Genomic DNA, 21762 nt, shown 5'->3' with positions numbered 1-21762 from the left:
CCTACTGAATATTACTAAAACTTTTGTACAAACTTACCTAAAAGCCTTTATTGATTCAGTCTTCTATTTTTTAAAAAACATGCCTAAACATAGGAAAATAGTACCAAAATACAGATGACAAACCATAAATGCTTTTATTTAAATAACCAACAAGTTATCTTACCTGGTGTAATACAGTTGGAGTCAAATCTGGCTTCTGTAGGGAGAGTTTCTCCCTTTTCCAATGCCTTTTTTATTTTGTCCTCTGCCTCTTTTGCTGATCTAAAACAAAACAGCATTGGAGAGAGTGTAGAGAACATGTATTCTTATTCAAATGTTAATATCCTAAGTACAGCTTTTTGACAAAATAAATATAGTTGAATATTTAGAGTGCTTAATAAATAAAAAAGGATAGACATTGAATACCTGAATAGTTTCAAGTTATTTCTGATACAACTAAGGTGGCTTAAAAATAACACTTTTTTCATGGAAATGTGACAATCTGTTACTATTCAAATGCAGTTAATATTTAGATTACCAAGGTAATCATACAATGGTTGATCACAATGAATGGCTATTAATGTTGAAACAACAGGAATATTTGTTATCTAAACATCTAAAAATGCTACCCTAGAACAATAACTGTAATATAATTAAACAAAGCAGCAGGTGGAATTCCAAAAGAGTCATGAAAGAACAATTTACCATGCCCAGTAACGGAGAAATTAACAAACACCATGCTAGACTTTCTCGGCTAAGAATTTCCTAAACATTTCTGAACCAGAAATAAAGTAACCACCAAAGTCTTAGGTTTTTGTCTGGCCCTCAATTCTGCTACAATTTTCTATTGAGAAGTCTTAATCTTCACTTTGTCTCAACCTCCTTTATTCCTTAAAAAAAATTACTTCAAAAAGCAAATCACAAAAAAAGATATCCACTTGCTTGAAAATGTTTTCTCTTGTTCCCTTCCTGCAGCTTGTTTATGCTGCATTTCATTCACTGTCCCAGTACTGTCTGACCACTGCCTATTTTTCCTTACAGCAATCTTAAAAAAGCTTCCAAATCTCCCAAAACATTACTGCAATTCTTAATCTACTTGTAGCTCTGTATCTGAGCTAGCTTGGTAACTGGTATCAACAGGAGAGCAGTTTCACTAGAAACTTGATTTTTCTATGACTTCCACTACAGCTACCAAATAGGCATATCTAGAACTAGCACTCACAAATACCAAAGACTCTCACAGGTCATTATGAAGCATTTGGAAACATTTGAAAGAGCTCCACTGCAGAATTGTTTCACAGAAAATTTAGTAAGAAATTTCATATCACCAAGTGCCACATACACAGAAAAAAATTTACGTAACAAGCAAACTTTCCTTTTGGAATCCTGATTTTAACATTTTACAGGCAGTTACCCTCATTCAATTAAAACTACTGTCAAAGGCACAAGCACTCGCCATCTCTTTTACTTTGCATGGCACACATTTCAGTAAGTGGGTTCTTTTAAGTGTTTACTATCCTCAAGACAGAGTCAGAACCAATCTTCTTACCTAAAACGTCTCCCACGCTGCTGATTCATTTTTGCTCTTGGAGCTACTCCATCAACCGCCATGAAGAAAACCTTTCTTGGCTTAATAATGCGAAATAGCACTTCCAAATAGTGAAAAATATTGGCAAAAATCTTATCTTCTGAGATTCTGAAGTGGACATCGTCATCGTTTGGATGCGAGCACTGATGTATAATGCCATTCATGTCCAGGTACAAGTTGTCAAATTCTGGAATCTACAAACACCACAGTTAGTACCACTTGGGGAATGCAGCCACTGCCCAAGGCACACCTGAGAGCACTCTGGAAATGAGCTGAGGTGGGAAGACCTCTGAGGAAGCTCCTGCACACCAACAGGCTGAGTAAGAATCTCTGCACTGGGTATAGGTTTGCCTGCCCATGAAATCCGTTACTATGATTTTTCTCAGTGAGCCAAGTCAGCTGAACAGATTCCTACTTTATCTTGGCTGTTTCTGGAACCTCAGGACTTTTGTCCCTTTGCTCAGACTATCTTCTACATTGTAAAATGGAAAGGCAAACCAAAACCACTGTTTCCAGGAAGATTTTTTTTTTCATTTTTGTAAGCCTGTACATTTAATCGATTCAACCTTTCACAGCTGCACTACAAACAATAAAAACTACAAAACTAAGTATGCAATTTCCAACAATATTTCCAAGCAAATCTGGCTTAAGAACCTTTAGAGCTTTCCTCCTGTTCAGCAGCTCCTACCCCAACCACTACATGCTGTCTCTTCAGCTATGCTTGTGAGTATCTTTGAGTCTAGAAAGTGGAAATTAGCACCAAAAGCAGAGAGTTGGCAATAATAACATCAATTTCTTACCCAGACTTTCCAAACAGACTTTCTTTTTCCTTCTAGTTCTCTGCTCTTCTAACAGCCTTATCTATAGCAGTCACACATTCTTTTAAAGGAAAAAAAAAAGCCTTCCAAATGTACACAAGCAACATATAGAGAACAAACACTGGGAAACGTATGACAAAGGGGCCCGTACTACCTCAGTGTTACCAAAATGCACCACAAGAGCAACTGACATGAAACAAACCTATTCCCTAATCCCCCAGTAAGACTGCTCACAGAATCCCCCCATCATCACATCTAGGAAAAGGCACTGCCAACTTGTTACAGGTTTCTATAGCACTGCTGCTGACACATCTTAAAATGTTGGGCTTGCATTTATCCTCCAGATACAAGAGAAATCTGTCTTAAAAAGAGGAAAAGGTGAGGTTAAGAAATTAGAGGCAGGATCAGGAATGATCAGCCACTCAACTAGTGCACTCACTAGTCTTCTGGTGCACATCATGATCTTCAGTATGGTTAAACTCAGAGACCAAACTGCTCTCAATGCTTTCAGATAAGTGAGCAGGGCAGTGCACAGGCAGCATTTTAAAGAGACAAAACCTAAAGCTTTTACATGGAAGCAACATGCATAAAAGGTCCTATATTTTCTTCAAGAAGCACAGCTATAATATGATTTAACAATAATGCTGTTTTACATAGATAGGCCTTTCAATTTGTTTCTTTCTGTTGGTTTTTTTTTTTTTTTTTTTTTTTTTTTTTTTTTTTTTTTTTTTTTTTTTTTTTTTTTTTTTTTTTTAATTTTTACTCTTAGCATATGCTCTAGATGCCAGTATATGTCAGTTTGTATGTTCAAGTGATCCGGAAGGGTTAAGTCATGTTTACTGTTTATCTTAAGAGCTCTAACTGCCTCTTTCAGAAGGTATCAAGGGTAGCACGCCCTGCTGCCTTTCCCCTGGTTAGAGCTGACACTGCTGCCTCCTCAGCTTGCCACAGTTCTTCGCCACAAGTTTAAAGATGTGCGAGCAGCCCAGGCTTCTAAGGAAACAGCAGAAAAGGCAGCACAAACTGCTGCTGCTTGCTACACAGACACTTCAGAGAAGGCCAACAGATCATAAGCAAAGACCTAAGCTTTGAAAACTGCTTTAAAACTAGCAGGTAAGGCCAAACATCCAGGCTGGGAATCACTTGAGCTGGGCACCTGTGGCAACTGACACAACAACTATTTAATCTTTAAAAATCACAGGTGTTTAGGGAAAACGTATTGATATTCAAACATACTCTCCATTATCACCTATCTCAGAACATCCTTACGCAATCTATAAAACCACATCTGTGACACCAGCTGAAAATGATAATTAGAAGCGCTTGTATCCAACAGGTACCAAACATGACATCTCTGAAGAGATGACGTCTTTGTCCAGCTGCTAGAAATACGATTTACGGCTTTCGTTTTCCAGGCTTGAACACACTTCCCGGTTTAACTGCTAACACAAACTGTCCGACGCAGGCGACAACAAGGAAACGCAGCAGAGCTGTAAAACCTGTCCCTCGTCATTACCGCGCCACTGGCCCTCAGCAGCTGTAACTTTTTCTGAGCCCAACAAGGAGTAAACTCCGACCTTGGGCTCCCCGCGGGTGCTGAGGCAGCACGGCGGAGCTGCCGAGGGGACTCGGAGCGAGAGGAGAGAGCCCGGCGGGGCAGCCGGGCACGGCACGGGCCGGGACCCGCCGCGTTTCGGCCCCTCGCCGGGGGAACAGGGAGGGCACCGTGGCTCCGGGACTGCGGAAACCATCGCCGGCCCCAGCCGCGGGCTCCGGGCACTGCTGCCCGCCAGCGGCGGGCTCGGCCCGGACAGGAGGGCTGTCAGGGGGCACCGAACGCCTCGCCCGCTCCCCAGCGATCGCCCACCGCCGTCCCACCACTTTCGGCCGCCCCCGCTGAGCCGCAGCCGCCTCCCTGCGCCGCCCCGGCTGTGGGCCAGCCGGCCTGGGCTGGGACTCGGTCCCGCAGGGCCGGCCGGGGACGAGGCCCGCGCGCTCGTCCCCCTCCCTCATCCCGCCGAGGGACCGGTCAGGACCCCCCCGGGGCGGGCCCGTGTCAGGCAGCGCCGCTCCGCCCCCAGCTCACCTGATGCTCCTTCAGCACCTGGCTGAGGCAGGGGTACCTCTCCGAGATCCACCGGTAGAACTTGGGGACCCCCATGGCCACAGCTCCCCGCCGCCTTCACAGCCCCGCCGGAACCAAACACCGCGGGCCGCGCTCCGCCCTCCTTCCGGCGCGCCGCGCTGACAGCGGCCGAGCGCCCGCACCGCCGAGAGCGAGCGGGCACGGAGCGGCGGCGGAGCGGGGCGNGCCCGGGCCGGCTCCCACCTCTGGGCCGCCTCTCCGCCGCCCCCGGCGCGCGGGGCCCCGTTGCCCCCTGCCCTGCCCCAGCCCGGGGCCCCGTGCCCCTGCCCCGGGCAGCAGCTCTGCTCCCCGCGCATGGCAACGCCCGCTGCAACAGCTCCCCGGGCGGCTCTCCGCGCTCCGATAAACTGATACAGCCTGGGAAAAACAACAGAACGTCAGCACTCAAACACAACACCGGAAAAGATCACTGTATGTTCCAAATAATTTACTAGGAAAACTCGTCACGTTTATGGGACAGTGACAACACTTCTAATTACCCACTAGATGGACAGAGAAACAAACTCCCTAGAAACAGCTGCAGACCTATTATTTTACTTTCCCAAACCTCTGGATTTCAGCTGAACAGAAGAAACACTCGATGTCACACCACCGCGTGAGCCTGTGTTCAAAACCTAACAGCGTTCTTTGTCTCTCAGAATAGCAGAAACAAACCCACTGTACAAAAATTCTAATGATAGCCTACTGTAAGTTAAAAGGGTATAATTTTTCGCTATTTCCCCCCACCCCTCATTTCCCTGTAATTTGGATGCCCAGAAAGCAAGCATTTATGTAAGTTAGCATTTGCCTTTCAACCATATTTTAGTCTACTCTTGTCTGTGCTGAACACCTTTTCTGAAATGGAGTCTGAAAAACACTCCCCTGAGCCGTGCTTTTTCCAGGGGAGGAAGAGGGGATGCAGAAGGCTCTGAGGAGCCTACACAGATGTTACAGGCACAGCTGCACCACCTGCCTGCTGCCTTACAGCCACACTGCCAGGGTCCTCCAGCTCCCAGCTTTGTGCTGTGTCCTTCAGGAGGGTTTTTTAGAGCACTGCACTCAAGGGCTAAGGAAACAGGTTCAGAACATAGAACCACTTTACCAGTTTACTCATGCTAAGATTTAAGATCCCAGAAGATTTCCTAGAGATAGCCAGGCAACATGGAAGAAAGTTGTAGAAAAGTCTACTGCTGGGAAGAAATACTAGTAATTTTTAGAAAGTCCTTCTGAATATGAGTACAAAAGTTGAAATAACCACTTTACATCCTAGCAGTATTAAACTTCATTGCTTTATTTTCTAATCTAAGCCAAATGAGAAACATGTTTACAAAAATATACAGTACTTTATAGAGTGCATCTGTCAACAGCATGAAAATCTTTCATGTAGTCAGAGACTTGCATAGTCTACTTTTTAAGCAGTTCTTATGTACTGCCTTCTATGTGTGTACAAAAGGTAAGTCCTAGCACCTTACACATCTGCATTCATAGCATCCTTGCAAGGGCACTGTACATTTTACACAGATTTTGGAAGACCATAAGCCTGTTGTTCTGCTTGTGGCCAAAAATCAACAGAAGTAACCAGGTACCACTGACTGATTCCTTCCCAACGATATTATAGCTAGAGCACTTGTGCATGCCATCATTCCAAAGGGAACAAGTATCACATATATGGAGCCCAGCCCATATACATCTGGCAGAGCAGGTTGTCATCACTTGCTTCTTGAATGAGGTAGTGAACATGCCCTTCAATAGACAAAGGTAATCCTTTGATTCTGTTTCTAGTCTTAATGACACCTTGCAGCCGTTGTTCTATATCAAGGACGTGGGTTTTGGCCTGGAAGGAAGAAAAAAAAAATTGGTACTATTAATGAACTTCCACTTCTCAAAATAAAACCAGTACTTCTTAGGATGTGTTTGAAATCATATTATAATTTAATACAAAATCCAGATGCCTATACCAGCTACATTGAAAACAAAGGCTACTCACTTTTAAGAGCAATTCTCTAGAATGGATATATTATTGGTCAAGCTATAATTTCTGCCTTACATTTTTCCAGTTAAAAGTTACCAAAGGAAACTGAAAGAGCCATGTAAATATATTTGAGAATTGTTAGAATGCTTTATTGGAAAAAATTAATTTCAAATAAATGCAACATTTTCCTAGCCATGTTCCTGGAATTCTGAATAAAATTTAAGTCTGGAAAATTTATGTCAAAATTTGAGCATCTCAAAATGAGCTGTTCCAAGGCCCACTGGAGTTGCTAGTTCATACCAATTACACATCTTCTTCTAAAGCTGAAGCATAATGTTGGCACTCCTCCAGAAAAAGCAGTTAACATATACAATTATGTGGGTGGTCTTGTAAAATAAAATTCTTGTAAAAGAATGTAGACACAGCCTGGTTAGTAACTGTTTGAAGACCAGGAGATTTTCTGTGCTGAAATAGACCAGGTAAGTTCTTTGTTGTCATACAGTTTCAATAATGTAGTTTTTCCTTATTTTAGCTGTTGTGTTTGTCAGTGCTCCCTAAGTATTTCTGCTATTACACATTTATTTTCATTAAAAAAAATAAACCAAACGAAAAATAGAAAGGGACAAATCAGAAATTTTGCACAAAGGGAAGATAATAAAAATTAAGCTATACTTTGGATGAATAATCTTCAGCAGCAGCTAATAATGAAACAGTATGAAATTTTTATCACATAATTCTTTATATGTACGAAGGCACATATTTATTCAGTAATAAACATCCACTCAGGAAAAGCATAAAAATACACATGGAAAGGACTCCAGATGTTACCATCACTGTAAATCTGGAGGACTCTGCAAGTGAGGGGTAACAAGACCCATTGCTTCTGCTGATACTGTCCTTGATTTAGTAACACCAACATGAGAATTACAGGCTTTTTTGTTTGGTTCTTTAGCAGATAAATTACATTTTTCATCAGTTAAAAAAATCTCTTTATAGATAAAAAATATGAATCAAGAACAACCAGATAAATTTTTAAATGGAAGAAAAAAAGAAAATTTGAAGTTTGAATTAGGAAATATGTAATTCATAACAACAATAATGGACATTTGACATTTGAATACCTTAGGTTGTGTTTATTTTAAACTCACCTTTTCATTGACAACTTCTCCAGTTTCATTCACCTGGGCCTTTGTATTCCCTTTAACAGGTTTACTCCATTCAACAAGAGGATCATGGAGAAAAGTCTTTAAGACACTAAATAAATTAAAAAATTAGAAAAGGATATGATATATAAAATTCATTTAATTTTCAAAACACAAACACTGGCAGGAGCCTGTAGTTAGTGCTGAATATTTATACTGCTTTTATTTAGCTCCATGCCATGGTGAGAGTGTGTCGATGTGTTCGTGGGTCCCAGGACAAGGGAAGAGAGGAATCTGATTCCATATTTCTTAGAAGGCTGATTTATTATATTATGATATTATACTATATTAAAAGTGCTATACTAAACTATAGAGAGAAAATAATACATCAGAAGGCTAGGAAAGGAATGAATAATAAAAACTCGTGACTGCTCAGAGCCTTGACACAGCTGGGCCATGATTGGTCAGCAAGTAAAAACAATTCACATGAGACCAATCAAAGATGCACCTGCTGGTAAACCATCTCCAGACCACATTCCACAGCCATCAGATATTATTGTTTACATTCCTTTTCTGAGGCTTCTCAGGAGAAAATCCTAGCAAAAGGATTTTCATAAGATATCACAGTGACAAGAGTGAGCTGCAGGACAGGCATATGCTGGAGCTGGCACATTCCCCAGCAGTTAGTGTTTCACACATTCAGACTACAGACAGCTTGGAGGAGTTGGTAGCAGCAGCCGTGGCCGTACCTCATCAGAGGCTCCCTCTGGTCTCGCATCAGCCTCAGGGTGACTTCACAGGCTCTTCGGAAGAGCCCTTCAGTTCCCATGGGACCCATCCCGTTAACCATGTTGTGAGTGAGGCGGAAAGGAACGATTTCCGGAACTTCAAAAGTTTCTCCCTTTACATTGAGAAAAAAAGGTATGCCCTTAGTGTTTTAAGCATTATTAAAGAGTAACATTTGCACTGGCTTTAAGTTTTTTCCTCTGCCTTTGTCAGTGGCAGTTTCCAAGCTGGCAAGAGATATTTGCTCAGCTCACAGTCCTACTCAGATAAGGGAAAATTACAGTGAGTAAAAGATAACATTGTCCAAATAATCTCTTTTTCCCTGTTTTAACACACTAATACAGGGTATAAAATTTTGTTCTTAAATATATATTTATGCTCTGTAGTCTCATTGCAAAACGCTAACTTTTCTTAAAACATTTAAGAAAACATTTAAAAAAGATTTTTAAAAATTGTTATATAGGACAATGTTATGTTAATTTAGACTTACTAAAAAGAAACCAAAAGAAATATCAATATTTCTACCTCACTTATCAGAATTAAAAAGGCCACATGTCCCACACCAAAAACATCTTTCAATTGGAACACCAAAACTCCAAATCCCAATCTGACCACAATTTCTGGTATTTATTTTACAGAACTGTTGGAATTTTTGTGCTGAATTTGTGTGAGAGAGAACAAGAAATTCTCCACAGCAGCAGAATTCTGAATGTAGCAATTACAGTTTTGTTTGGAGGGTGATAGTGGAGACAGGAGAGTCACAAAATATAAACAGTCTAAAATTTGGGCTGTTTCAGTGTATCCACATCAGGTCATCTGATACTGGGTGGTTTTCATTGAATGCAGTACACAGAACAATCACATCCTCTTTATATATCCCAGGCTTTTTTGGGATATAAATACAAGACCAAGTGAGACAAAGAACACAATGGATATGTTAACGTAAAAACTTGGAAAAAAAATTCCAAGACAGTAGAAATTTATACCTTATATGCCTATAATACACAGAGGTGGCATTTCTCACCTTATTGAAAAGGCAATTGAAATCCACGTGCACACACTCCCCAGTGAAAGAATCAAACAAGATGTTCTCCCCGTGGCGGTCTCCCAGGCCCAGGACGTAGCCCACCATGGACATGACGGCAACGGAGCGGCAGTAGGCTGACCTGCTGTTGTACCTGTGCGACAGAGCAGGCAGCTCTGAGGCACTGCTGCCTCAGCCTGTGAGCCCCTTAATTCTTAGCAATTCTTAGGGAAATACACAAAGCAGATGTTCTTGAGCTGACCCAACCCCAGTCACTCACCATGAAGTAGGGTCAGGAAATGTTCTAAGAAACCATTCATGAAAGAGAGGAGGGTGACGAGGCAGAAGGACTTCTTTGAACATTTTCAGCTTTTCAGGCAAAGGTGCTGACTTTGGAAGCATGTGCTGCCGCAGTTCTTTCCCAGTCATATAGATACCTGCAACAGACTTCCTCAGTTAGGCAGAGGAAATCCGCAGACAGAGAACCTTATATGTATATTACAATGTGGTAATTTAAAGAAAATAACTGTCTCCTAAAGTTGAAATAAATGATCAAATGAAAAATAATCTACAAACCATGTTGGTTGTGGGGTACAGAGAAGTTTTTCCCCAAACTTTTATTGCACTGATCAGGAAGCTGCTTTGTTAACAAGAAATTCAAAAGGAATTTGATATTTTCTCTGTAAAGCTGCTGTATTCCTAACCTTGATTCAATTGTATATTATCTTAATTATCTCACATAAATGTAACAAATGAAAAATAACAAATCATATCTAGAGAAAAATTCACCGTATTTTTTATTGTTCAGTGCTGCACATACATCCCCGTGCTGCTGAAACAATTTACATCACTGTATGTAAGAAAATATTAAGATGCCTGTGGTATCAGTTCTTGTAAGGAACTTGTTCATTGCAAGCACCAACTCTGTTCCATTTAAGAGCAAAAGTCTACCACACATATGAATAATATATTGCTGATAGATAAAAATACATGTGACTACATCTTCCTAGAATTTAGCCTGACTCTTGCCATTTGTTTCACTTACTTAATAAGATACAAGCCCTTTAAATAGATCTTGAAACTTTTACTATATTCTAATATATTTCTTTACCTTTCTCCTTGTAAAGTTTAATCAGGATATTTCTTAGACCAGCAGTGTTATTCACCCACTCAATTATGCCACATTCATCATTTAATGGAATCACTGCGTAGGTGCGGATATGGAGCTCTCGCCTACGGGACTCCGCATCTTTTCTTAAGCACTATTCACAAAAGGAAAATGAGATTAACACAGAAAAGAGATAGGATCAAAATGGATCTATAGCATTTACATTCTATCTATAACTACTTTCTAATCACACAATCTAGAATTTACAAATCCAAGCTCCACAGTCTGGAATAGGTCAGATGAAATCAAAATGTGCATCTGTTCTCCAAAGTAAATTTAAAAAAAAGAGGATTTTGCAATAAAATACTCAAATTGTGTAACTTGTACATGGCTTAAATCCCTTAAAAGCAATATTTGAAATAGATATTTTATTGTTTCAGAGATGCTGTCATTTGATTAACCTCACAGGAGACATGGTACCTTAACCTTAAGCATATTCTTGAAAAGCAAAATAGAACTAAAATAAGATATATGGCAACACTTCAGTAAGAAGTAATTAATTTACCTGTTTTTTATAAAATACATTAGAAATTACTAAATAAGAACTATTAATCTTGACAGCAGAAAGTCTGCAGATATTTATTTATTGTAAATAACCTGTCCTGTCTATTTTTGCTGGAATAAGCAATTGTTTTGGCAGAATATTGTAATTTGTTTCTGTTTTCACAAGCCTGTAAGAAGTCACACAATATCAATTGCTACTGTTGTTTTGCTAAAGCTAAATTGGCTTTTTTTGTTAGATAGCTCAGTGTTCTGTCCTGCTCAGTAAGTATAATGCACCTGATTGTCTCATTCATCAAACCTTATTAATAAGGGAGTTGAATTCCATGAGCCGACAGTCTTTTCTCAGATCATCTTTTGGCTTGCACATCATAATGTAAGATTTCCCATCTGAACCTTTCAAGGTGATCTTTTTTGGCTTTTGAAGCGAGGCAAGAATTTCCACCTAAAGAAAAATGAACTTCTTTACTAACATCTGTATCAAAATAAAGTTTGTAATTGTAATAAACCACTGCAACCAATTGTGTTAGCACTTCCACAGTGCTGCTGCACATGAACCTCAGACCAAATCTTTATCTGATTCCAAGGGGCCACACCTGCCTCAGGCTGCTGTGACAGAAGCCACTCAACTTCCACAGAGGTAATTATGGAATTTCCTACTTCCTCCTCCCATTTCTAGAGAACAGAGATATATTTGCAGCTATGTTTATTTAACATGAAGTGAAAAAGCAGGTGACAACTAGAGGCTTACCGCGTCATCAAAGCCTGCAATGTAGGCCCAGCAGCCAGGAAAAGGGTCATGGTTAGCATGGGTACCAGGAATTGAAGGAAGAGTTGGTATCATTACAGATTGTAAGGGAATGAGAATTTCACTGAATGTGTGCTCTTCTACTAATCTTTTCAGTGTTTTGAAATGAATACTCATGCTTAATGTTGAGTTGTTTCCATCAACCTTGAAAAAAAAAGATGACCAAAGTCAGAAATAACCTTTAAAGTTAACAAACACTTAAAATAATACTTTTCATATTAACTAATACATAGACTAGAATAATAAATGCTGATTGTACAAGAACAGCAAGCTACATTTCAAATTAAATAATCAAGAAGTAAATCTATCTGGCTGATACAACAGACATTTTTCACTTTGAATAGAAATACAGAATAATGAAAGAATTAATTTAGTTCTAGCTTTATTAACAAGTTGATTTGTTCATAAAAGCAAAACCACCCTATTTTTACAGTAAAACTCTGAAAATTAATGGGCATGAATGATATGTGAAATTACAAAACAATGTAAAGTCCATGCACTGTTACACAAGCCATTATGTACTGAAAGATTTTGCAGTGTGCTTGAGTTAGAGCTATTTTAAATCTTTTACAATTTAGTGTGGTTTCTGCTAAACTACATTAATACAATTAATTGACAATTATTATTGTTGATATATAATTATTAATATAATAATTTATTAATAATATAATTGATATTATGAATTGGCTAATGAAAACAATCAGAAGCAGCTTTTGCATGACATTCTGGAATAATCCTACAACATGCACTCATGTGTTTATTTTTGTAGGTACCGGTTTGTTGCAGAGTTCCAGCAGCTTGTCTGTAAGGCGTGTGGCATCTCCAATAAATTTTGCTAAAGATTCCTTCATGTGAATAGCTTTGTTTAGAATTTCCTTACATCTATTGACTCGCATAGGGTAAGAGGACTGAAAAAAAGGGAAAGTTAAATTTTGTTAAACAAAGAGCTGAAGAATCCCCCAGTAATTAATATTCTTTCCTTATTGCTTATCATATTTAATATGTAGAGAAGGAGGTACTTCAATTGAAAAGCTGCAGTGGTACTGTTGGTGGGTATGTGGGGGTTACTTCTGAAACCATTCTTGGGAGTCCCACAACATAAAGGCCAATATTCAAGAATATCTCAGTGTATCCTGAATGTTACTTCACCAGCCTCAAGAAACAGTATGCAGCACGCTTCCCAGTCTGCTTTGGAATGACCTTACTGCTAAGTAATTACTTGTACATCTATCTACTAAGTTGATTCTTTGATTATAGGACTGAAAGTACTATAACACAATTTGTAAATGCAACAAAATCTGTTGCCCATAACTACACAATTCATCAGCTATTTGTTATTCAAATTTCCTTTCCTAGTACACCATACAAGTTTGGATGCATATTAGCATTCCAATTTGGAACATTTAAACTGTAATATCTGAATTAAGAGTGCAATAAAATAATTTGTAGTGATGGCACTGATACCCTCTTCTACAAATGAGACTCTCAAATCCTTCTTATCAGCTTAGAGTAAAATGGGTTATATTTACATTTCTGAGAAAAACAGTTTTGTAAACTTAATAAAGGTGTAGCTATACATATCAAGGTACCTTGGATACAGCTGTCATCATCCACATTGCTTGCTGTGGATAGGCTAAAAACACCTTAGCAACAATCACCATCAGAACTGCAAAGACTTCGTCATGGGAATGGCAGATTCGGGAGATGAGCTGAGAAAAGGCTGTCAGGAACTGGTAAGGTGCCAGGTGATTTGTGTGCTCTGTAATCACCTTGTTTATTTTAGCCAGATCATTTTTCATTTGAACACGTTCTGAACGACCTGCTGAAAAATGAAAAGACCGTATTAATGGTTCTCCCCACTGGAAATGGAAAGTCAGTTAAATCAAGGCTATAGAATAATATTTTGTTGGCAATTTCATAAGCAAAAAAAATTGCAGGCAACTAAAAAGCTCCAACTGTAAAATTCTTTTTAACACAGCATACAGTCACTGAATACATACATTGTTTAACTAAGCAGAGTACCAGGAAATTAAATCTCCTTACACTCCTAAAACGACTTCTCTAAAATGATACAGTGGCATAGATCAGACTAAAAACACTCTATGTATTTGCCTGATAAAAGGATTCCAAAAAAAGTTCTTTAGTGGAGAGGAAATGAAGAAAGTCTTTCCATGGGATAAAATTAGCACATCTGCTCCTATCTCCACTCCTGCCCCTGAGGACCTAGCTTGAGTTTCACATCAGCACCTGAGAGAGTGCAGGATCTGATGTGCCTGCAGCCAAACAGTTGACCTGAGTGTGTAGAATGAGTACATGATCAAGGAGCACAAGTGTCTGCTTCACTCCAGACCTGCAAGCAATATTTGCAATTTTCATTTGTACCAGAATCTCCCACCTGAAGTGCATGTGTGGTGTAAATTTCTCATGCCTTCATGCTGCTGCCTACAAGATTTTTGTCCTCTTTTTTTCAGTAAAATGAGGTGGAAAATTTCAGTAAAATTCTTTCAAAGACTGGAAGCAAAAATTCCGAAAAAAAAAACAAAAACCCAAGGCCTAACACTTTACTGTAGCAAGTGCATACAAAACTATTACTCATCACTCATGAGGCACCTTAAAAGTGGTGACCAGGGGCATGCAAGGATTGTTTCTGTATCTAATGCCTTCAGTTACCCAAGGAACAATGGTAACTGAAGGCATTAGATACAGAAACATCTCACTATATACTTGAAAAAATTCTGGAAGATTTAATTAAAATAGTTAATACTCTACTGCATATTAACATCCTGTATTTTACAAGAATGGTAATATTTTCTTGTTTCCATATAACCTCAGGCAATAAATCCAAACAAAAAACTGTAAATATACTTCACTGTTCTTTCAATCATCCATTCAAAAGAATGGCATGGGAACTATGTACTGGGAAAAAATTTTCTACCTTTATCACATTCATATGCTTTTGCTCCAAAGTCCAGCCATAAAGACAGCATTCTTGGCATTGACTGATAAATGAATTGGTTTCCATACTGCAGAGACCTGTGATTACATGTTAAATCAAAGTATGTTAATGATATATATTAGAAGTAATACAAATTTTACATTCTCATTTGTTTAATATTCCATTCTAACTTTAGAAATTTATGTCAGCATTTTAATGCATCTGCAACAACCAAAAAATATACAAAGGGTTTGTTTTTATTACTCAAAACCACAGATTAAATAATTAACGGTCTGACAAAAGACACAATTGGTTTGTCAGAAGTAAAATTAATTATGTATGAACACAAAAAGGAATCATGCAGTCCTTTGTTTTACAATAGTGCATAAAAATTGGAGTCAGTCTGAATTGGTGAAAGACAATATATTCCTACAGAAATGGGGTTTTTTCCCAGTATAACTGTCATCCTTTTACAGAAAACAAGCAAAGTTTCTCTCTAACCTCCCAAAGTGATGAACTATGTATCTAATCAGATCTCCTTGTTTTTCCATCTTGTTGTCAGTTACCATCGGCATTAATTTATCATAGTATTTTGCAAGATAAAAATGTCCATCTTCCCATTCTGGTAAGAAAACTGTAACATCCTGCAACATCAAAATGACATAATTACTTCTGAGAGGATGCTAACTTAAAAATATAAAAAATAAAAATAAATATTCTCAAAAAACAATCTCATATTAGTTACGTTGTGCAGAGTACGTGCAAAAAATTATTAATTGTTAACCCTAATTTTGCCTCAAGATACTCTACAAACCAGAAATCCATTTTCAAAATACATTTTGGTTTTGGAGACAGACAATTCAAGATAAGGGATTCCTGAACTAGGAAAGATCATATTTTCATTAAAATCAGGTTCCTGGTCCTAATAACTCAGTACTGGGTTTCTCAGAGCTTTTTGAAAAGTGAAACAGTATGATGTTAACAGCTGGACTCTATCATCTTCCTGACCTTAATGAATCTATGATTCCATATTTTTCACACTTTTCCTTCTAAATCATGACGTTTAAAAGAAAAACAAAAAATTGTGTGACATGTATTAGAAAAGAAATAATTGGTGAGAGGGACATCCCTTATCTAATAACACTGGCTTCTTTCCTGTGCCAATACTTAGAGAGAGTACTGAGTGTTAAGTGTTTTCATGGAATCCACTGAAATTTCATTTGTTTACATTATTTCAACCCTCATTTGATTTGATACATTTACATTTTTCTTCAAATGACTTTTACAGAAGCATGTTATCTAGTAAGACAGCAGTAACTATTAGCAGTATCAAAGGCCAAAACTTGGACAGGAGACATGCTGCTTTTAAGGAAGCATAAACATCTGCATCTCCTACTGTTTCAGAAGGCAATATTAATCAATGCCAAAAAAAATTTCACAGGCATCACAAGATGGAGCATGCAGTGCTGTATGGTTTAAGAAGATCATACCAGTTGTCCCTTTTTCTAGTTCTTCAGAGACTGGAAGCACATTTATATCACACTTACAAGTCACTACCAGAGAGAGAAATAACACTGAAGAATAGTGCAATGGATCACCAAGTCAACTCAGTATTTGGAGTAGTCCACATTTTAGTGAGGTATTCTAATCTGTGCAAGCATGAGAAAAAAGCCATACTTCTGTAACTTGTTTATTTAAAAAGAATTATATGAACTGTAGTCTTTGTACTGATGTGTTACATTAAACCTGGTTAAGACAGGTAAATCTTTACAAGAACTGCTTCCCTCCTACAATGGATGCACTGTTTAACGCCATTTATGTTACACTTGATTGACACCATCAGGAGCAGAACAACAGCTTACTTAAGAAATACATTTTTATTCAAAGCTCCTGCCTTGTTAACAGTAGTATTCCAGATTACCTTATACTTTTTCATGACTGCATTGCTTTCAAAGTTAGCAGTTTCCTCCATAAATCTGCCCACTAGCAGCATTGCCCGACCATGGATGAGCTGATTTTTGCTATTGCAGGGTGCTTTATTTTCAGGGAAGCATAACTCAACCCCCTTCTGAAGAACAATTAGTGCTTCATGAACCTCACCCTAAGGGAAAGACAGAAAACATTTTACATACTTTGAATAAGAGAGATGCAAAACTTCCCTCTTAGAGTTGTTATTAAGGCAAAGCCTACATCCCCAAATGTGTTCTAGGCTGTTCTGGATGTGATAACTGAATATTACTAACTTCAAATGCTTCTTATATTCCTTGTTATCTCAGCATTGTTGTGCCTTTAGATGTACCACAGTAATTTCTCTCATGTTTGCTGCCTACTGCCATTAGTTAAAAGAAAACAAATTAAGAGAGGTTTACTTTTAAGATCATGTAAATTTGCCTGGGCTGCATTGGCAGAGACAGGTAATCCACCAGTTTTATACAAGGGTGCCAGGAAGGTCAATGGATACAGAACAGGGCTGACCAGCACCTGGAGGATCAGCTGCCATGTGTTGATAGTCCCAGCTGACATATCTTGTTTTACATATGCTGACTGTGTGCCATTTTGCTCTTGAAGAAAATTAAAAATATTATTTTCTTGCACGTAGGAAATTAAATTCCATTTTTGTTTTCCTTACCTTGGACCAGAGCCACTTTGCTCTTTCTACATAGAGTTCTGAGAGTGTTGATTCCCCAGCATTCAGCAGAGCATTATAGGCAGTCTGGTGATGCCCAGCTTTCCTTGCAACTCTGGCACTCTGGAGCCAACACTGACCAACAAGCTCACTGTAATCCTGGCTGCAGGGACATTTTAGCAGAAAATGAAACATTTCCATTTTGAAAGCTACTTTAAAATCTGAAGTAAAAATCACAATATATTGAAACATAAGGTGAATGCTTAAGAAGTTATATACTACATAACAATAATTTAAAACTATTTTAATACATTTGCTTCACCTTTTTTTCCATTTAGGACTAGAAACAAATATACTTTCTCCCTGTTTCTTGCTTCTGTTTCCTTTAGACACTGTTTCTCCTCCTTATTTTGAAGGTACATAATATTGGAGGACTGCTTTTGTCTAGAACAAATTCCCAGAGTTTCATCTTCTCTCTTCTAACATATATATGGAAATGCAGAGTATCACTGAGAATACAACACAGACAAGAAACAGTCATGTCCTCACCTTTTACTGAGACTAAGCAAAGCCCTTCTCAATGCTAAAATGGGTTCTTTTGCTCTGTAAGAGTTTTGGGTCATTTCAATACGAGCACACCAGTTCAGGGAATCTCTACTGTGGTCACCATCTGGTTGCTGAAACATTGGCCCAATGCTGTGCTCCAACTCACACAGCATATGCAACCTGTGTAAGCAAAATAAAGGCAAAAAAAATTGGTGAGAATTGATTGCTGTTTGAGATACATGCAAATCTTACAAAGTTTTTGCAATTTTCTTTCTAAAATTTGGCCCTGTAAATAATGTCACTCAGGAGGATTTATTCTAAAAAGCAAAAATGCAGCAAAAGCAAGCACACAAAATCCAACATTTATAAACTGATTAGTTTTTTCCTCAATATTTCTTTCTCAAGCTGCTGAAGAGAGAGACAATGTAGATCACCCAGAGAGGAAGTCAATCTTTAGAAAGAGTATTTCTGTCTATTACTTTTGGCAACAATTCTTCAGAAAGTCTGACATTTTCAACAAATCCCATTTTAAAAGCAATATACTTTTACTTAAAGTGAAGTTATTCCATTTATTTTAAAATACCATTACTGTTAATATCTGTCACTGTAAAGATGGAAAGGTGACTGCCTGTAAATGCCCCAGTTCTCAGTGGCAGGGAGAAATGGGTACAAATGCAGTGGGTACATCTGACAGAGAAAAAGTGATCCTTGAAAGGCTTCCAAGTAGCCTGGATCAGTGGCTAAAGGAAGCTATTTTGAAACACTTCTTTCTCAATCCCCAAACTTCATTTCCCAAGTAACACTGCAGAAATTACCAGCAGAAAATAGAACTAAGAAGTAACTAAAACATGCACTTCAACTGGCTTCAGCCAATATCTTGTCATAAGGATGCATTTACAATGCAGAGGAAGTATTAAGTCTTTTTATTCAAAAAGGCTACTCACTTTTTAGTCTACTGCAGCCAATTTAAAAGTTTATTAATAAAGAAAAGGGATGGGGTGTAATTCTTACTGCTCTTTCTTGATAAAAAAGGGAGTGCTTTTCAGCCTCCATAAAGAACAAAAGCAACGCTCTTAAGTTAATGGAGTTACTGGCCTATTTGTACTACTTCAAGCATGGAATTAAATTGCTGGTTTTTATTACCTGATGTTTACATTTGCTTGCTAGCTGATTTGGAAAGACCACACCACATAGTTTTAATGTGAATGTTTTCCATGGAGGATAAATATAAATTCCTAATTAAAGGTTTTCAGTTGGATGAATATTAAAAAAAAAAAAGTGACAAAAAATGTACCATTTACTGTAGAAATGCAAAATTCTTGCTGCTGCATACTTGATTACATGATTTCTGAATTTAAAAACAGTGCCATGAAAATGAGAAACCTGATAATGTGTTCATATCCTCGCTGATAGGATCCTCTTTCAAAACTTGCTGCTGAAAGAGGCACAATCTGCTCTGCTCGAACAACCTTGAGCGTCTCGTAAAAAGCTGCTTCATTTTTCTTCTTGGCTGATAATAATAAATGTCCCAGTCTGACACTCCAAGTAGTGGACTTCACATCTTTGGGGAGACAAAGAAGACACTGCTTCTTTAAGCAGCTTAACCTGAACATGCTAATTTGTCTTAACATACTACCACAATATTAGCTTTTTCTCAGAAGAAAGTAATTGCATGTTATTAACAGTATATAATTCAACTCCACAATGCACCCAGCCAAACAGACTCAAAAGATACACACACTCAAAACTCCTGCTCAAAGACTATACAGGTTACAATCAAATGCAGTTACAAAATCCAGAACAGTCCTTCCTACCAGTGAGATCCAAAACAAATGACAATAGCTGCCCCTTGATTCAAGATGATTAAACTAAAACATACAATGGTCCAGAAATGCAATGAAGTATTAACACTTTTCTGTAATGATAACTTACCTGAAGCCAAATAATTTTCCAGTAAATCCCATTGTGATAGTTTCCAGGCTGCTTCCACTCTGTAAGTGTTCAACTCAGAAATCCATTCAGACCTATTAAAAGAAAACAAAGGCATTACAATTTTGTGCTGTCTGCTCTCACTATGTTAATCCTACATTACATTAGCAAGTGTTCCTTACATAAAACTTCTCTTACTTGAAAAGAGGCAAGATAAGCTTGCTTCTAAAGAAAGTCAGTAAAACCAAAGGACACGCACTGATAACAAATCAGATCTGTACAACATGATCCCAGAAATGCAACCTCCAAAGAGTGTATTTAACTTCTGTGGTACATCAAAAACTACCAGCTTTTATCTACCTACCTATTGGACTACAGAATACCAATGGAATCAGTGATGTGGGAAACAATGCAAAAATCCTGTCTGAGAAATTAAAGCACACACCAACAGTGCTCACAGTGCAGACAAGAACTATGAAAATTTCTGGACTTTCTGAAATAAATAATTTATAGATAAAGCACTCAAAGTTTTCTAGCTTCATACTGCTAATTCAATTATGTTTAATTAAGCCTCAAATGTTTGATAATGAGCAGAAATGGCTACTGAGGCAGAGGTTTATACCAGAGCTTCCTATTATTCAAATGAACTGTGTATTAGATGCTTACAGTACCTGTTTGCAAGCACTCCATTGACCTGAGTTATTACAGCAGATAACTGACCAAGGCCTAACATGGACTTCACTGCACCATGATAGTGAATGATCTAGAAAGAGGAAAAAAAACCAAAACAACAAATGAAAACCCTACATACACATTAATTAAACTCATGGCAATCTGAAGGAAGAAATATGCTCATTTGGGTGCTTTTTAGAATACTAACTAATAGGCATAACTAACTGCACAATAAAATAAATGAATATTCAAAAAATCCAGTAAGAGATTTGTTTCAGTTCATAAGCCACTTCCAACACCAATAATTATTTAGCAACTGGCGTAATAAACACTAAGATTCCTATTTTACTTAAATATTCTGAAGACCTTTTTTGCCTCAGCCATCTGTGAGCCAATAAGATCAAAAATAAGAATTATACTTATTAAAAAAAGAAAAGAAGTTTTTTATTTACCTGATCAGGTTCCAGTTGGATAGCCCTATCATAGCAGGCTGTTGCATCTCTCAACAAGCCAATACTCTCATGTTCAAGGATTTGTTCTTTGAGAGATGGCTCTGCCTTCCGAATGGCGCTCACCCCAGCCACTCCATCTGGCTCGTGCATAGCAGCATACAATTTCTATATTCAAACACAATTGCATGTGGCCATTAGAAACAGTAAGTTATTTTATAGATAACCTGCAGTACCACAGAACTTCTTGAACATGGAGCACACACTACTCTGTAGGACTCATTGGCAATAAATCTTCAATGAAGATGTCAGTTTTGCCAGGCTCCTTCCAAAGTTGAACCCTACTTCTCCTTAGTATGCAGTAATATTTATGATCTCATACTATTGATAGAGTACCATATGAAGGTACCTGAAACCATCCTGTATAAACAGCAAAATAAATATCCTATTATTACATGACAGCATAAAGATGATTACTTTTGGTGAAAAAGCAACATACTAAGTTTTTTCAAATTTGAAGTGTCACTGAAGAATATAAACCATAGGGAACCACAAATAGGATCATGCCACAGGTTAAAATACTTTTTGAAAATAATTTCTATAATTTGCAACACCTTTAGGACTGGCTCTTTTTCTATTTTAGAATAAGCCACTTGGAATTTCTTTAAATGTACTTGGATTTTTTTTTTAATTT

The 21762-nt window shown here is 38.0% G+C and overlaps 2 protein-coding genes across 7 annotated transcripts in view; both read right to left on the bottom strand.

Moving 5' to 3' along the window:
* XRN1 (5'-3' exoribonuclease 1) overlaps positions 1-4692 on the bottom strand; it is a 36311-nt gene extending 31619 nt beyond the window's left edge. For 5 of the 6 annotated variants that reach the window (XM_041414455.1, XM_041414454.1, XM_041414451.1 and 2 more), the window contains exons 1-3: positions 4472-4692; positions 1529-1761; positions 164-261 (exon numbers count right to left, since the gene is read on the bottom strand). In XM_041414455.1, coding sequence (XP_041270389.1) covers positions 164-261; positions 1529-1761; positions 4472-4546 — 406 coding nt within the window. In that variant the 5' untranslated portion in view covers positions 4547-4692. The remainder of the gene's footprint in view (positions 1-163; positions 262-1528; positions 1762-4471) is intronic. The other variant, XM_041414456.1, reaches the window with a different exon arrangement.
* Positions 4693-5912: 1220 nt separating this feature from the next.
* The window catches only part of ATR (ATR serine/threonine kinase), a 39779-nt gene continuing 23929 nt past the window's right edge, over positions 5913-21762 (bottom strand). Inside the window, exons 29-47 of the mRNA XM_041414376.1 lie at positions 21072-21236; positions 20619-20710; positions 19951-20042; positions 19402-19579; positions 18022-18198; positions 17476-17635; positions 16768-16947; positions 15348-15490; positions 14847-14944; positions 13501-13733; positions 12685-12819; positions 11855-12055; positions 11405-11548; positions 10546-10696; positions 9715-9871; positions 9435-9588; positions 8374-8525; positions 7631-7736; positions 5913-6344 (exon numbers count right to left, since the gene is read on the bottom strand). Of these exons, the coding sequence (XP_041270310.1) occupies positions 6171-6344; positions 7631-7736; positions 8374-8525; positions 9435-9588; positions 9715-9871; positions 10546-10696; positions 11405-11548; positions 11855-12055; positions 12685-12819; positions 13501-13733; positions 14847-14944; positions 15348-15490; positions 16768-16947; positions 17476-17635; positions 18022-18198; positions 19402-19579; positions 19951-20042; positions 20619-20710; positions 21072-21236 (2892 nt within the window). The 3' untranslated portion in view covers positions 5913-6170. The remainder of the gene's footprint in view (positions 6345-7630; positions 7737-8373; positions 8526-9434; positions 9589-9714; positions 9872-10545; positions 10697-11404; positions 11549-11854; positions 12056-12684; positions 12820-13500; positions 13734-14846; positions 14945-15347; positions 15491-16767; positions 16948-17475; positions 17636-18021; positions 18199-19401; positions 19580-19950; positions 20043-20618; positions 20711-21071; positions 21237-21762) is intronic.

The sequence above is a fragment of the Onychostruthus taczanowskii genome, unplaced genomic scaffold (assembly GCF_017590055.1).
Source record: "Onychostruthus taczanowskii isolate IOZ18803 unplaced genomic scaffold, ASM1759005v1 scaffold45, whole genome shotgun sequence".
Taxonomy (NCBI): Eukaryota; Metazoa; Chordata; class Aves; order Passeriformes; family Passeridae; genus Onychostruthus; species Onychostruthus taczanowskii.
Note: the sequence above shows the minus strand (reverse complement) of the source record. Positions and strands in the feature narration are given on the sequence as shown.